This window comes from Bison bison, unplaced genomic scaffold, assembly GCF_000754665.1.
Source record: "Bison bison bison isolate TAMUID 2011002044 unplaced genomic scaffold, Bison_UMD1.0 scf7180017864304, whole genome shotgun sequence".
In the NCBI taxonomy this organism is placed as follows: Eukaryota; Metazoa; Chordata; class Mammalia; order Artiodactyla; family Bovidae; genus Bison; species Bison bison.
The window spans coordinates 7,895,856-7,912,880 of record NW_011494876.1 but is presented as its reverse complement, the minus strand read 5'-3'; the positions used below and the strand labels follow the sequence as shown (position 1 = coordinate 7,912,880).

Genomic DNA, 17,025 nt, shown 5'->3' with positions numbered 1-17,025 from the left:
TGCATTGGAGAAGGAAATGGCAACCCACTCCAGTGTTCTTGCCTGGAGAATCCCAGGGACGGGGGAGCCTTGGTGGGCTGCTGTCTATGGGGTCCCACAGAGTTGGACACAACTAAAGCAACTTAGCAGCAGCAGCAGCAGCAGCCCGAGAGACGTGGTCAGAGAGCACGCAGGCATCTCAACTGAGAAGCTGAAGGAGGACTGGTGGGTGCCCAGGAAGGCAGGGCTACAAAGGACAAGTGGAGAGAGTGAAGAAAAAGAAATATGGGTCCAGTGGCAGGGGTGGTGCCCAGTCCTCTGGGGTGACAGCCAGTTAGGGCCTGGAGCAGGGTGATTTGAGCAGGTATGCACTCGAGTTAACAGGCTCTGGTAGAATAAATGACCAAACCAGGCCTGAAAGTAGGCTGGGCAGGCCAAATGAAAAGAGCAGAGGAGGAAGGAAAAGTGACGGGACAGGGAACGCCTGTCCAGCCCTGCTGGTGAAATGCTCGGCCCTCTGAAACACAAGGGGAATGGTGGCCCTACAATTGAGTAGGGCATGGTTCTAGCTTCAGAGTGGTCAGCGGGGAGACACAGGATGATTCCCCAGTGATTCCATTTGTTACCGAGGGTGCCTTTGGCTCAGGTCTTCACTGGGGTAGGGCTAGAGACACCATTCTGAGCCTGGCCATTGCTGTAGACCGAGGAGGAAAGGGGCCCAGCTAAGTCTCTCTGTACAGGTGTTTTTAAAGTCTGCTGTGAAGGTTAGACCAGTGAACCAAAGACCCCTCCAGAAGCATGAGGGGTAGGGAGTCACTTAAGTTAATAGTGTACCTGCACCACAGGCTCAGATTTGTCCCCCAACCGCCCCCGCCATATATACGTATATTTTTTTCCCCTTCTTTTCCATTTGCCTATCCAGATTCTGTTCATTGGTGAAGCTTTAAACACACATTCTACAGAAGTGCCAACCCAAGCAGGTTTCTAGCCACTGGCACTCTCTATAAGATGGGCTGCTGCTGCTAAGTCACTTCAGTCGTGTCTGACTCTGTGCAACCCCATGGACGGCAGCCCACCAGGCTCCGCCGTCCCTGGGATTCTCCAGGCAAGAACACTGGAGTGGGTTGCCATTTCCTTCTCCGATGCATGAAAGTGGAAAGTGAAAGTGAAGTCGCTCAGTTGTGTCCGACTCCTAGCGACCCCATGGACTGCAGCCTACCAGGCTCCTCCGTCCATGGGATTTTCCAGGCAAGAGTACTGGAGTGGGGTGCCATTGCCTTCTCCTAAGGGATCATTTAAAACAACTCATGATCAAGAGGGAGGGGGCATATGTCTACCTATGGTTGATTCATGTTGATACATAGCAGAAACCAACACAATATTGTAAAGCAATTATCCCTCAATTAAAAATAAATAAATTTTAAAAAAATTCATGAGAGAGATTTCATTTGTTACAAGTAACTTCAGACTCCTTCAGGAGAGAAAAGTATATAGGTGCTCCTGGGTTCCAGCTAGCAGTTAAGTGTTCAGTGATGTAGCTAGTGTAGAGAGATGGGGGGGGAAGTCATTTCTGTGAGGTGAGATTCAGTGAATTCAGCAATTCCTAAGAGTCTCCTCTGTGCTTGGCACTGTTTCAAGAGCTAGGGATACAGTGAGCAAGAAAGATATAGGCCCTATGCTCATGTAGTTTACATTCTAGCATATTCTCGAGGGGCGTGAATGTGTGTGTGTCTGTGTGCAATAAGCAACAAGTAAGTAAGTGGTATCAGGTAGTGAAATGTACTATAGTGAAAACAAAAACAGACTGTAATGAGGCTTCCTGGGGCTACTTTGGGTTAGGTGTTTAGAAAGGGGGCCTCTGAGGAGTTGAAACTTAGATGGAGACCTGAATGACAGGAAGAGGCTATGGCCCTTCTAGGCTAGGGAACACCAGGTGCAGAGGCCATCTCATGCAAAGCTCTTATGGTGAAACCAAGTCTGGAGTATCTGAGAGAAAGAGGCAGGACTGTGGCATTTGAGTCAAGGTACATGATGGCAGGAAACACAGCGTGAGTGACGGGCATTCAGGAGAAGGAGACGACCCGACCCAAAAAGCAAAGGGACACCTTCGGGAAGTTTTACATTGGGGGAAGCTTCAGTCCATTTTAGGGGTAGCAGCACCACACTGGTTGCTGAGTGAAACAAAGGGGCCAAAGGAGCAGAGAAAGCAGGTAGGAAGCAATGGTATCTGTCCAGGTGAGAGTTTGTCCAGGTGAGAGATGACGGCTATCTGGGCAACAACTGTAGCAGTAACAAGAGGGCAGTGGCTACATCTGGCATATACTATGATTGGAGGCAGTACCAGTACTACTTGCTGAGGCTGAACATGGGGTTAGAGAGAGAAACCAGGTATTGCTCTTGGTTTCTGGCTTGAGTAAAAGGGGGATGAAGGTGGCATTTTTGAGATGGAGAAAAGTGAAGAAAGAACAGATGTGCAGAGGTAAAGAAAACAAAGTTATGTTTTGCAATGGATTTGAGGTACGCATTAGAGATCTCAGTGGATTGGACATCTGTCAAATTGGCAGCTTGGACAGATGAGTCTGGAATTCAGAGGCGAGGCAGGATTGGACATATAATTTTGAAAGTCATTAGAATATAGAAGGTATTGGAAACTACTATTAAAGATACAGTATAAATAATACTTTATATATACTTTATATATTAAAGATTAGGGCCATTCTAATGGTTATCACTGTCTATGGCTCTCCAGGTTGGCAGGGAGTGGAACATGCATGAAAATTAAACTTTGTCCAAACAAGAGCCTTTCACAAAAACCCAATTTTATCCTGAGAGTAAATAAAGCAATGCCACTGTCCTTCTATTTGCAGAAAGGGAAGTGGGCAACTCTTGTAAGGATGAGGGAAAATATTTGAAACGTAACTGGCTAACATTCAGGATGCAGAATTTCATCTCTTCATGGCATCTGGGCATGCCTCTCTGTTCCCTCCCTCAGTGTACATTGTGATGGAGCCCTTACCCCGTCAGGCTGTGCTGAGCACCACAGGGAGGAGAGGCACCACCCCATCCCCACGGCATCAGGGAACACCGCGACGGCTCCTCAGTCAAGGAGCTGAACTCAGATCCAGGGTTCAGAGTATGCAGAGTGAAAGTGAAAGTGTTAGTAGCTTAATCATGTCTCTTTGCAACCCCATGGACTGTAGCCCTCCAGGCTCCTCTGTCCAAGGGACTTCTCAGCCAAGAATACTGGAGTGGGGAGCCATTTCCTTCTCCAGGAGATCTTCCTGACTCAGGGATTGAACCTGGTCTCCTGCAATGCAGGCAGAGTCTTTACCAGAATCTGAGCCACCAAGGGACCCCCAGTATGGAGAGTCACCCCCTTGAAAGAAGCAGGTGTGAATTTGTGGGAAGGGGATTATGAAATGAGGGGCACTAATATTGATAGCTTTTCCTAGGTAAACCTATCGAGAGAAATGATGAAAGTAAAAACGATGCCTTTGGTTTTACAAACAAATCATTAAGATTTAATGCTAAAGTATGTGCTGTGGGAGGCAGCATAGTGTAGTGGCTAAAAGTGTAGATACCAAAGTCAAGGAGTCTGAAATCAGCTCTCAGCAATGACATTTGTTGACAGGGTGACTTTCAGTGAGCTCATTAACTTCTTGAAACCGCATCTGTACAGTGGGGTTAATAACAATTCACCTCATTGGATTGTTGCTGGGATGAAGTAAGACAACATTTTTGAGTTGCACACAGAAAGCATTATCTGAGTATTTCATAAAGTAATTTATGAAAGAGTAAACAAACACTCAATGTCATTGATGTAGAGATAAGAAAATTTAAGTTGACAGAAGTCAAGTGCTTTCAAATTTGGGTCTGTCTGACTTCACTAAACTACAGAAATGCTTGAAAGAATGTCCTGGTATCTATACTTTATTTGAAATGGATCAAAACTTATGTGGATTGGTGGATGGACATAAGAGTAGATAGGTGATTAAAAATTTCAGTAAAATACTAATTGTAGGCTCTAGGTGAGGACATATGACTGCTACCTGTAAAATTTGCTGTACATGTCATTTTTTTCATAATAAAATATTGTGGTGATAAAACCAAAATAAAGCAAAAAAGATTTAATGCCAAAATACAGATAGTAAGAAAAAAGCAATGACATTACATTTAGAGAAACTGTGTGCACAGTTAATCAGGAAATCCTCTGTGGTGCTTTGGTCTAAGGAGGAATATTCCAATATGACTTGTTTTAAAATGATTCAAACTTAATCATTTAAAGAGAAACATGACATTCAAGTTCTGTATTTAATTTTATTTATTGATTATACATTTTCTCTCTCTTGTGTTGGTGGGGGGAAAAAACCTTAAGCACGAGAAGAGAAGCTCACCAGGCGGAGTCCCGACAATTGGAGAGAAAAGAAAAATGAAGCCATTGTGGTCAGCCCAGAGCAGCGCCTGTAGGTTACAGTGCCAGGCCAGCTTGCCTCAGTCAGGCCAGCTGAGCCAGCATGAACTGAGGTCAGCAGTTATTAATCATCTGTCAAAGTCTGCAGGGATTTATCAGATAATTATAGTTATAAGTACATTCATATCACACAAACATGTGGCAAGGCTGCAAGGGATTCAAGCCCTAACACAATCTGCAATGACATTTTGAAAACTATGGATAAATGCTAAATCATAAAGCAAACACTTTAGAAAGAAAACCATGCCATTCATGACTATTTGCGCAGTCTAGAATTATTTTCCATATTGTTTATTTCTATAAACATCTGAGACCTTACAGAGCCTTTGACTACCTTCCCTCCTCTTTAATTTTCTTATGACTTGTAAAAACAGCAAATGTGATCATCATTTGAAACGAAACACTGGTTATTGACTCCATCCATATGAACAGACAACCAGAATGTAATCACAGCTTACTTTATAAAACCCGTCCCTGAACAAAAATATCTCGAGTTGTTCTGAAGAATCTACATAAACACATAAATAGATGTGCCTGAGGGACAGCTCTAAACCCTACAAACCAATAGATGGCATTTTAAAATAAATGACTGAAGACTGTGAACAGCATCCATTTTGCTCAGTATGGCAGGATGTAAGTTTACATGCTAGGAAACATTTCTCAATATGAATGAACTGTGAAATTGTTTCCTCCTACCCAACACTCCTGTAAATTGTATTAGATTATGTTAGCCATTTCTGCATCTTGTCATAACAGGCTGTCAGTGCCCCAAGAGACAGTGTGGGTGAACAAAGGAGGCAAGGGCCCCAGCAACTGAGATGCTAAGTATCAATTGGTATGTTAGGCAAAAATAATGGAAAATATCACTCCCCTCACGCCTACCAAAGCAAGGGAGAGTGACTTCTGCAAATCTAAACACACAAAGAGATGAGGTGAACCATGTGTATTTCAGTCCCTAGACTGTAAACGTTTCAGGAAAGGATTACCATTTTATCCCACAGCATCCAATGTCAAGCACTGCCCTATGAGTGCAAGTGAACGCTTTATTTAGAGGAAACCAATATATGAATATATGCAGTGTTTTAGCCATTTTAACCCTAGAGATTACTTTTCAAAACACAAATTTGTCTGATTTGTGGACTGCATACTATCTTTAATTTTACTCATCAACACATAAAACTAAGAAGGTAAATATGGTACAGAAATAAAAGTCTTTCCAGGATAAAAAGTAAATAAAAGACTTTAGGGATATTGGTTATTCTGTTACATTAGTAAAGCTAACTGAAAGTTGACTCATGTGGGTATGAGTACATATGATGTTAAGTCTCTGGAGTAGTTGCAGATATTTCACTGAAACTAATGTGGCCATTTTACCTCCCAAAGGGCACCATCACATGCTTCTTTTGGTGGACCTGCACAGACACACGTTCCCCATCCCCACTATGTTTGCATTATTTTGATCACAACAGCACTTAATTCAGGAAGTGAAGGGCCTACCTGCTTCTCACGTATTGTTCAGAGCCTCTGCATACCAAGCTTTCAAGATTCAAGCTACATGCTTGTGTATCTAAGGGGGCAGACTCAGAGACTTATCTTTCCATTTCTTAGTTTTTCAGTAGTCATTATCAGTATCTTTTAACTTTAAATTTTAACTTTAAAGTTCGGTGTTTTAGGGTTTAAAGCATGGGATACTTATAAGGAATATAATAAAGATGAATCTTAAGAATCATTGCTTCGGAGAAGGCAATGGCAACCCACTCCAGTACTCTTGCCTGGAAAATCCCATGGATGGAGGAGCCTGGTGGGCTGCAGTCCATGGGTTCGCAAAGAGTCAGACACTACTGAGCAACTTCACTTTCACTTTTCACTTTCATGCACTGGAGAAGGAAATGACGGGGGAGCCTGGTGGGCTGCTGTCTATGCAGTTGCACAGAGTCGGACACGACTGATGCGACTTAGCAGCAGCAGCATGCTGACCTCATAATTTTATCATCTTCTTTATTTATGGCCCAATAATGCCTTTTTGCCAATTCTCCAAGCTACTGGATTCATTTATGAGCAAAGAATTAAGCCATGTAATCTGTAGGCTTTCTGAACAGCTATATAATTTTCTAGGACTGGTGAATAACCTGCTGGAAAATGGGATTGGTGGCATTTGATTTTTTGCTTTGAAATTTGACTTTTAGTTTTATTATGCAAAAGTGTAATTAATTTTTCCTAAATGAACAAACATTTAATTGGTTAAATGAAATATGCTGTCTGTTTAGTTGGTGAATTTTCTTATATTCTATTTTTGGGAATCAAATTTTAAAAGAGATATTTAAAATCATACACTACCACACCTAAACATTAATTAATATATTCAACATTATGAAGTATGTTTCCTATACAGGGCACTGTTCCCTTTAATAGTAAAACTGGTTTTCATATGGAAAGTCTATAATGAGTCCCATCAAAGTCACAGACTCATAAATCTGGAAGTAACCCCAGATAATTTGTAACTGAAATCCTTTCCTTTACACATGAGGGTGTTCTTGTTATCAGATGAGGTCTGAACAGGTTGAGAGGCTCGCCTGAGATTATACACTGGGTTAGTAGCAGAGGTAGGATGAAAACTAAGCCCCTGTTTTCCTTTCACTGAAACAAAATGCTCCACTTTCTAACATAACTTTCTATCATGTTCATTTACTCAGCTTACAAGTTCTATTATAATTTGGACCAAAGTTAGGGCTTCCCTAGTGCCTCAGATGGTAAAGCGTCTGTCTGCAATGCAGGAGACCAGGGTTCGATCCCTGCGTTGGAAAGATCCCCTGGAGAAGGAAATGGCAGCCCACTCCAGTATTCTTGCTTGGAAAATCCCATGGACCACAAAGCCTAGTAGGCTACCGTCCACGGGGTTGCAAAGAGTTGGACACTACTGAGCGACTTCACTTAGACTTCCAGCTATCTTGAAAGTTTATTCATATAGAGATAGTCTATTGGTCAAATCTAGATGAGCTGCAAATTAGGAAAGACATATTCACATATCAAGAGAGAACTATTCTGAAGAATAAACATCCTTCTATATACACTGAAATTACAGTCTCAATTTTCAACTCCTTATTATATCTATTTATGATAGTGACAATTCTGCCTACTAGGTAACATGCAAGAAAGACAGATTGAGTATATAGACAACCAGAAACACTTAGAAGAGATTACTAATAAAGAATACTTATGAACATTCTGGGCTCCATTAAAAGTCCTGTAAAACATGTAGATGGTTTTCTGGTAGCCATGTTAGTTTGACATGGCTTGGTTGGTTGGTTCTTCATTGCTGATTGGACCAGAAGTGAATACTTGGCCCAAGCTAGGCCAACCATATTCTTTCTCCAGGAAAGGAGGAACTGCAATTCAGGCATAGACTGTCAGCCTCAGCATTATTCTGAACTGTAATATGTAAACTCAAGATAGCCATATGTGACTGAGAAGTAAAGAAAGCTGGTGCTTGGAAGAATGGAGCAGATAGGAAGAAGTAAACAGAGATGGGGTGTAGGATACTGCCTACCTGCCTCTCTGCTTTCTAGTTCCCTATACAGATCCCTCCTGAGGCCTGGCTGCCATTGGCTTCCAGGGTACAGCCCTGTATTCTTATTTAACAAATCCTTCCTGTCTGTTTCACTCAGATGAGAGAGCTTGATAATGAGAAGCATTTAGATAATGAGTTATACTGTAATAACTAAGATGCTGAGGGTGGTTTTCAGTAAATTCCTAGTATTTAATAAACAGTAATAAAGTGATATTGAATTATATGGGTAAACTGTCAATAGTTTATTTAATTATTTTTAAAAACCCATATAATATTACATATATTTCAAAACTTGAATTTAGATACACTTATCTCTAATGAGCCTAATAAAATAAGGTTCTTCTATATTGACAAATGACTTGTATCAATGACATTTTTGAAATAATGAAATTATTTTGAGATTATGAACTTTGAAATTATGAAAAAGAGAACAGCCATTTGAACTCATATAAGCTATCTTGATGAACGTAAAAGCATCAGGTGATACAAAGATTTCTGTCTAAAATGCACTGAACATCAAGTACCTATTAAGATGAAATATCCATGCAAATAGAATAATACTGAGTAAATGAACACTTAAAGAGAGTTTGTTATGTTGCCAGGAAATGTGCTAAGGATTTTTCATATATTCTCAAAATACAACTGAGGTAATTATTATGCCTGAATTACTTTGACTTAAAGGACTTTCTCAAAGTCCCCCAGCTAGTAAAAGGCAGAAGTGCCATATAAATCTAGTTATACTATTAGCCATGACAACATAGTTTGATTAAGAAGAGTAGACTAAACTAAACTTCTAACAAAAGCCAACTTTGCAAGCTCTTCAGAAGTTTGGAAAACAATTTTAAGAAACCAAGAAAAATGGACAGTCAATCCCTAAATAATCACCCATGGTGGATTCATGTTGATGTATGGCAAAACCAATACAATACTGTAAAGTAATTAGCCTCCAATTAAGATAAATAAATTTAAATTAAAAAAAAAAATAAATTTAGCTTATTAATGATTCTTACCGGGGGTTAGAAGGAGAAGGTGGGTTCATTTCTTTCTGATAGTGACGGCCCTGGTTGACAGGCTGTAAAAGACAAAACATTTCTGAGACACTAATCAGCATAATGCTCTTTATGTATCATGCACTCTCACTACTTTAATTTTTTTCCTGAGAAACAACCTGCAAGAAGGTTTATTTTATGAAGAGTTGAAGGTTGTTTGGGAGATCCAGGAAGTAACAAAGTGGTATATGAGGGAAAGCAGAGGTTATTTTAATGGCCAGTCACTGGATTAGACAGCATCTATGGTGTAATTAAAGTTCATGTGTGGAATTCTCCTCTTTGTGGAGTTTTTACACTGCTAACAAAGGTTGCTCCTTTGTTAACAGTGTAAAAAAACCAAATGTCTCCTGGAACTAATGCTGCAGAGCAAATATCAGCAATAGACTGGAGACTCAGAGATATGGAATATACATATATTTATATCTCAATGTTATTAAATTTGCAAGGATAATATCTATTTTCATTATTAGATACAGCATATACATATATTTATATCCCAATGTTACTAAATTTGCAAGGACAATGGCTACTTTCATTTTTGGAACTGCACATATAAATCGTAGGTCAAGGCAGTCAGTTTCCCCTAGCATAATAGAACCTCAAGCATTAATCACAGAACTGAAAGAACTGACTGATACCAATACTCAACAAAAATATGAAATCAGAATTTTCTCCTCCATAAGAAATCTTTAAGTTACTACCTTTTTCAAAACATCGCTAAACAACTACATTTCATGTAAGCCTTAAACACTTGCCTCCAAAGCAACTCGATGTTTTTCCTTTGTTCTATAAAGGGAGAAAATTCCATTATATCTGATAGAATTCTTTTTGAACATCTCCTCAAAGTATTTCTTTTATGTGGTTAGCAACCATGTAATTCTAATATGAAAACCAAAGAAAGCTGTGGTACATATACACAATGGAGTATTACTCAGCCATTAAAAAAAATACATTTGAATCAGTTCTAATGGGGTGGATGAAACTGGAGCCTATTATACAGAGTGAAGTAAGCCAGAAGGAAAAACATAAATACAGTATACTAACGCATATATATGGAACTTAGAAAGATGGTAACAATAACCCTGTGTACGAGACAGCAAAAGAGACACTGATGTATAGAACAGTCTTATGGACTCTGTGGGAGAGGGAGAGGGTGGGAAGATTTGGGAGAATGACATTGAAACATGTAAAATATCATGTAAGAAACGAGTTGCCAGTCCAGGTTCGATGCACGATACTGGATGCTTGGGGCTAGTGCACTGGGACGACCCAGAGGGATGGTATGGGGAGGGAGGAGGGAGGAGGGTTCAGGATGGGGAACACATGTATACCTGTGGTGGATTCATTTTGATATTTGGCAAAACTAATACAATTATGTAAAATTTAAAAATAAAATAAAATTAAAAAAACACAACATTCTCATTTCATTACAATTTGGAATTTGGTATACATTTTTGAATTGCATTTGAAGGACTTCTGTTTTTTCCTTACTTAATGGGGTTGATGTTAAGATTTTCTCAGCCATAATGTGGCCCCACAGTGTTGACCCCAGCTGAAGAAAACAGCGTGGCAATGATGCCTGTAGGTAAAAGGCACATATTCCTTATTTTCCATATATTCCTTAATTTAATGGGTCCTAAAATATTAATGACATGGGTGATGGGAATTCTTTAAACCGTCTTTCTCTATAAATAATCTCTTGGAAATGTTTCTTTAAATCAAACACCCTGTCTGATAATCACAGTCAGTTAGCCTATCTGTGATGCACCATGAATTTAAATGTGCTCAGATACTTTGGTAATTGAACCAATATCAATACATCACCATTTCAGTAATAAGAAAAACAGCTGGGAGAACAGTAGAAGGAAAAACATATCATAAGACATATTTGATCTCACTGGAGAAATAAGACTTCCAGCATTCTGCAAGTAAAATTTAGTACTATGATTTAGGCTTTATTATTTCACAGCAAAAAAGGAATTAGTAAGCAAAGGGCCTAACAGGTTCTCTAGACCAACTCACAGTGGTGTAGAAATACTCCCAGTAATATATTCATTAGTATTCATCCAGAATTTCAGCTGTACTCAGGCCTCTACTGAATGGATCTCCACCTATTTACTTTTTGAAGAATTTAAATAACTCTCTAAGTATCACAGTTCTGCTATTCAGACAAATTTCCATTTTCCTAATTTTATGCTGTTAATTCTATTTTATACTGTCCCTACATTTATACTGTCCCTACATTCTGGCCCCTAGTGGGGCCAGAATTTGAACCCATCCAATCTCATTCCTCATTTTCCCTCTTAATCAGTAAGTTGCAGGGCTTAATCTAGCTCAGAGGTTCACTTAAATCAGTAAATAAGTTTTGCAAAACAAATATGACAAACTCAGTTCAGTTAATGGCAGGAACTCCCTTCTTCCAAATGACTCACTCCACTCTCTGGAGAATAGAAATGGTTACAGAACACTATTTGGTTTGTGACTGAGTTCTCACTTAGACGATACAGACTGCCCTTCCATGTTTGCTCATGTTTCTATAAAGCAGACACAATGATACAAGGAGTAAAAAAAAATATACTAACAGAAAAGATTCACATTCAGTGATTTTTAAAGTGTAAGAAAACAGAGAAATAATCAGTGTAAACTTTTTGAAGTAATAAGGACTACTGACATGAATAGACAGAAAGGTAAATTTTAAAAATCCAGTTAAAAATAACTGCAAGGTGGTGGAACCAGGTCTGAATACCCAATTCTTTAACTTAATTTTTACTATTGAAAACGAAGTTTTTACCTGCAAATGTTTTATTCAATAGCTAATTTAAATTTAATAATAGCATATCATGGTAAAGCATTCTGACTCATACATGCAACTGTTAAAACTGACATAAACCCCAACTGCTAATGACTCTGTTGGGGAAGGATCCAAGTCTTGCTTTCAGGGGGGTACAATACAGAATTGGGTGGCCTCAGTTCCCTCTATGTACATGTCTTCTAATTTCATAATCACGTTCAGGGACAGGAATGGATTATGGCAATGACGCAGCTAAAAAACTCTTTAAGATATTCCAGTTGCCATGACTTTGTTTTTAATGCTTTCTAAAGGCAGAGCTTTCACTTCAATAATGTCTTTTTGTTTTCCTGGCACACATCAGAATGGCCTAATTGTTTCTAACAGCTCTCTGAACATGATGGGGGTGGAGGCAGGGTAACAGATGAACTGTCTGAAGCCAAACATCCCCATCCACAAATGGAATAGATATGTTTCTGTACATGTGCAGCAGTAAATCATTTTCGACTACTTCTAGGTAGGGAACATTCCATGAAAGCACCAGTTAAAAAAATAAGATCTTTTTTTTTTATTTTGGAATTCAGCAATAAGCAGCACAGGAATAATAATGAACACCTATAAATGACCAGTCCATGGAATTCTCCAGGCCAGAATACTGGAGAGGGTAGCCTTTCCCTTCTCCAGGGGATCTTCCTAACCCAGGGATGGAACCCTGGTCTCCCGCCTTGCTTGCGGATTCTTTACCAGCTGAGCCACAGGGGAAGCCCTACAAATAACCAAGACAGCAATAATAATAGTAGTAACCGATATTTATTGAGCACCTACTCTGTGTTAAATCCTTGTTGGACTTCCCTGGTGGCTCAGAACGTAAAGCATCTGCCTACAATGCAGGAGACCTGGGTTCAATCCCTGGGTTGGGAAGATCTCCTGGAGAAGGAAATGGCAACCCACTCCAGTAGTCTTACCTGGAAGATCCCATGGACGGAGGAGTCTGGTAGGCTACAGTCCGTGGGGTCGCAAAGAGTGGGACACAACTGAGTTACTTCACTTTTTCATTTTTTTCAATTTTTCACAATTCTATGACATAGGATTAACAACTGCATCTAAAGGGGGAGGAATAGGACTCTGTAAGCATTTCTGTTCTCCAGAGCGTGGAGTGATCATTTGGAAGAAAGGAGTGTTAACCTAAGGTCATGCCAGTCAGGAAATAGTGGGGCCATAATTTGAACCCATCCAATCTCATTCCTCATTCTCCCTCTTAATCAGTAAGCTGCAGGGCTTAATCTAGCTCAGAGGTTCACTTAAATCAGTAAATAAGTTTTGCAAAACAAATATGACAAACTCAGTTCAGTTAATGGCAGGAAGAAAAAGTGGTCCTGAAATACATGTATTTGATATATGTAGGACTATCTCCTTACCATAAATTAAATTCATTTGATTTCATTCTTATGACATGTAACTATATATTTAAAATCAAAGGAAATGTTTTGCCACATTGCTAAATTTGGGACAACATAAGATAAAACAGACAATCCTCTAAGAATGAGAAAAGTTTATTTCATGAGGTGACTTTCATAGTCATTAAACACAGAACAACTCGCACGTTTTAATATTTTCTCCTGACAGCACAGATATTACACTGACTTCAATATTAGTTTTCGTATATCATTTCTATAGCGGTATAAAGAACAGCTTGCTCATCTGATTTATCTGCAGCTTAGCACAATCAACCACTTACTGTTTTTAGTTCAGGAAGATTAAAAGAAAACTCATTATACCCAAAGAGAGCTAAGAAGTTAATGAATCTGTAGATCAGAAAAAAATAAGACCTATTAACTAGAAAGAGCCTGAAATGCTAGTATATTACACATTGTACACATAGCAGCCAGCAACCATCATGTAAAACACTGACACGTTTATGAGCCAAGGAATGGAACAGATCCTAGAAACTTGGGACCTTGTCCTCTGGGTGGCGCTGTTGCTATGCACTAGAGTCGGGAAAACACCACAGATGAAATGAACTGCCACCGAGCACAAGAAGCTCTGCTTTTCCATGATCAAGCTGCTAGACGTTTTGGGGTAAGGGAGAGAAGTGAAGGCTAAATTAAAGAACAGGAGATAAGATAATCCTGTCATGTTAAAAGGTAAAGGAAATATTTTTCTGTTGTTATGTTAAAACTATGAAAATGGCAAAAAAATGTTGCAAGGTTAATCAAGACCATAAATAACTTGTCTGAGAACTTCACCATATGCTTGCAATTTTATTAAGTGCGTTTTGCCTCGTTTTTCTCCAAATATTATGCTCTGCAGTATGCCACGTTGATGGATGCATGCGAAGATTTTTTTTTTTAAACAAGCTGAGGAGACTTATGTGCTTGATATTAGGTCACGGGAAATAACTTAGAGGAACAATGGCTTTGAGGCATCTGCTTACAAAGTATCACATGAGGCATGCTTTTCTTCAATTTAGATTAGAGGCGGGACAGAGAAATAACAAAACACTGGAACAATGAGTTAAGTCAAGCTCTGAGGGGTCAGTCTGAATGCTAAGCTCACATCAAAACAGGCACACTAGAACCTCAGCCCACCCTTACAGCCTTCAGTGGTCACAAAAAGAGAAAATATCCTAGGAATCTTTTCTGATCACTCAAGTGGTCCTTTGAGGAGAGCATCTTTGGGGGAGCAGCAAATTATAGTTAGTGTCAGCTCATTATGTGAGGCACTAAGCACACACACTCCGAGTACACAATCAGTTCCCACCATGCCCACACAATGAAGGGCCTCTACTATTCCCAGTTTATAGGTGATCATGCTAGCAAAAGGCAGAGCTGGGATTTGAGACCAGGTTGGCTGACAGAGTCTAAATTATTTTGGATGTCACTTTTTCCATTAACAGCTATTCCTCTTCCTGAAAAGGAACCGTATACCACATATACATACACACACAGACACACACACACTCCTCAAGACATAGCTTTATGCTCCTATCAATCAAAATCCTTCACCAAAATAAAATTCACTTAAGAATCCATTATAACTAATTCCTAGCTCTCTTCCAAAGGCTGCCTAGAGCCCAGTTTTTCAATAAATCTCACGAGGGCTACTCCTAACAGAACCCTCCAAAATTGATTACTTGCAGCCTGGTTTCCACAGAAGTTGAAAAGTATTGTTTTAATTGAATTTGGTTCTAAGTTAGAAACTTTGAAAAATTTGTCTGTCAAATGCCAATGGATTTCTCAGTAGGTTTGATTTATTTAGCAAGAGATGCCTAAAAAAGCCAATTTGCTATGAGAAATATGGTTACATTTAATTACACTTTTAAACGATTAACTTATTATATCTAAACACTTTTTAAATAGTACATATTACTCTGAACTGCACAGATGCTGAGGAAAGCTGAGAAGCCAAAGCTTGCAGTAAACACAACAGACTTTACTAAAGACTTGTTTTACTCTCTGTAGGCTTCCTGGTTTGACTGCAATGTGTATGAAATCATTAAGTAAAGATGCCAAACTGAATGTGACCTGCCTAAATCTTCTTTAGAGGGAGATTTTTCCTTTTTGTGTGTATTTAATATCCATTTATTAAATCTTGAATGTAAAATACTACCAGCATCATTCAGGACTTATTTATGCAAAGTACAGCTGATGTTTATTTTGGAATTTTGATAAAACTACCTTTAGAGTAAAAAAGGAATCTTTTAATATTATTGACTGATTTACTCAACCAAACAACTAACAACCAGTGCTGACTGAGTGTGACCTCATGCTAGGCCCTGTGCTCGGCACAGTCCTGCCTTCAAGGAGCTCACAACCAGGCTCGAGGGATGCTGATGACAGTGGTTACCTGATGTGGTAAGTGCTATCACCAAAGATATTGGGAGCCAGAGAAGAAAGAAAATAATTCTATGCAGGAGAAAGGGTTTCATGAAGATGGGACATTTGAGTTGGGCCTTCAAACACAGGAGTGTTCAAGGTATAGAAGAGGGAAGGAGGGTCTCCAGGCAGAGAAGAAGTTATGGGTAATGGCATCGCTAACAGAATGTGGACAAAAGGCAGGGCCATGATGTGTGAGCTGCAGTGTAGCTGGAGTAAGCAGCAGTGTTGTTGGGTCAGGGGTGGGCAGTGATTATGAGGGAAGCAAAAATTCATTTCAAGTCCTGTTTGAGGTGATGGAGAAAAAAAGGCACTAAGAGGAGGTAATCTTGTTAAAGGAGACAATTGGTTCTGCTCCTTTTCAGAACCTGGAATTCCTTTTCTCCTCTCTTTATGTGATGAGCTTACACTCATTCTCGAGCCCTGGCTTACCTGCAGCCTTCTCTGTGAAAACATCCCTGAAACCAACAAGTAGAATTAATTATTCCCTCGCACGTGTTCCCTCCTCTCTTTATCTTATTATCATTCTCTTTTTATCATAATAATGATATCTTGTTATCACTCTCTTACAGTGAGCTGTTTATCTCCAATATGGTGAGTATCTCAAGACTTTTCAGTTCAGTTCAGTTGCTCAGTCATGTCCAACTCTTTGTGACCCCATGGACCGTAGCACACCAGGCCTCCCTGTCCATCACCAACGCCTGGAGTTTACTCAAACTCATGTCCATTAAGTCAGTGATGCCATCCAACCATCTCATCCTCTGTCATCCCCTTCTCTCACCTTCACTCTCCCAGCATCAGGGTCTTTTCAAATGAGTCAGCTTTTCGCATCAGGTGGCCAAAGTATTAGAGTTTCAGCTTCAACATCAGTCCTTCTGATGAACACTCAGGACTGATCTCCTTTAGGATGGACTGGTTGGATCTCCTTGCAGTCCAAGGGACTCTCAAGAGTCTTCTCCAACACCACAGTTCAAAAGCATTAATTCTTTGGCACTCAGCTTTCCTGTCCAACTCTCACATCCATACATGACCACTGGAAAAATCATAGCCTTGACTAGACAGACCTTTGTTGACAAAGTAATGTCTCTGCTTTTGAATATGCTCTCTAGGTTGGTCGCAACTTTCCTTCCAAGGAGCAAGCGTCTTTTAATTTCATGGCTGCAGTCACCATCTGCAGTGATTTTGGAGTCCCCAAAAGTAAAGTCTGCCACTGTTTCCACTGTTTCTCCATTTATTTGCCATGAAGTGATGGGACCAGATGCCATGATCTTAGTTTTCTGAATGTTGAGCTTTAA

The 17,025-nt window shown here is 39.7% G+C and overlaps 1 protein-coding gene across 3 annotated transcripts in view; it reads right to left on the bottom strand.

Annotated features, from left to right (window-relative positions):
- Nucleotides 1–17,025, bottom strand: part of LOC104997073 (chromosome unknown open reading frame, human C3orf67) — a 262,189-nt gene that overhangs the window by 52,690 nt on the left and 192,474 nt on the right. For all 3 annotated transcript variants that reach the window (XM_010851543.1, XM_010851545.1, XM_010851544.1), the window contains one exon: nucleotides 9,029–9,090. In XM_010851543.1, coding sequence (XP_010849845.1) covers nucleotides 9,029–9,090 — 62 coding nt within the window. The remainder of the gene's footprint in view (nucleotides 1–9,028; nucleotides 9,091–17,025) is intronic.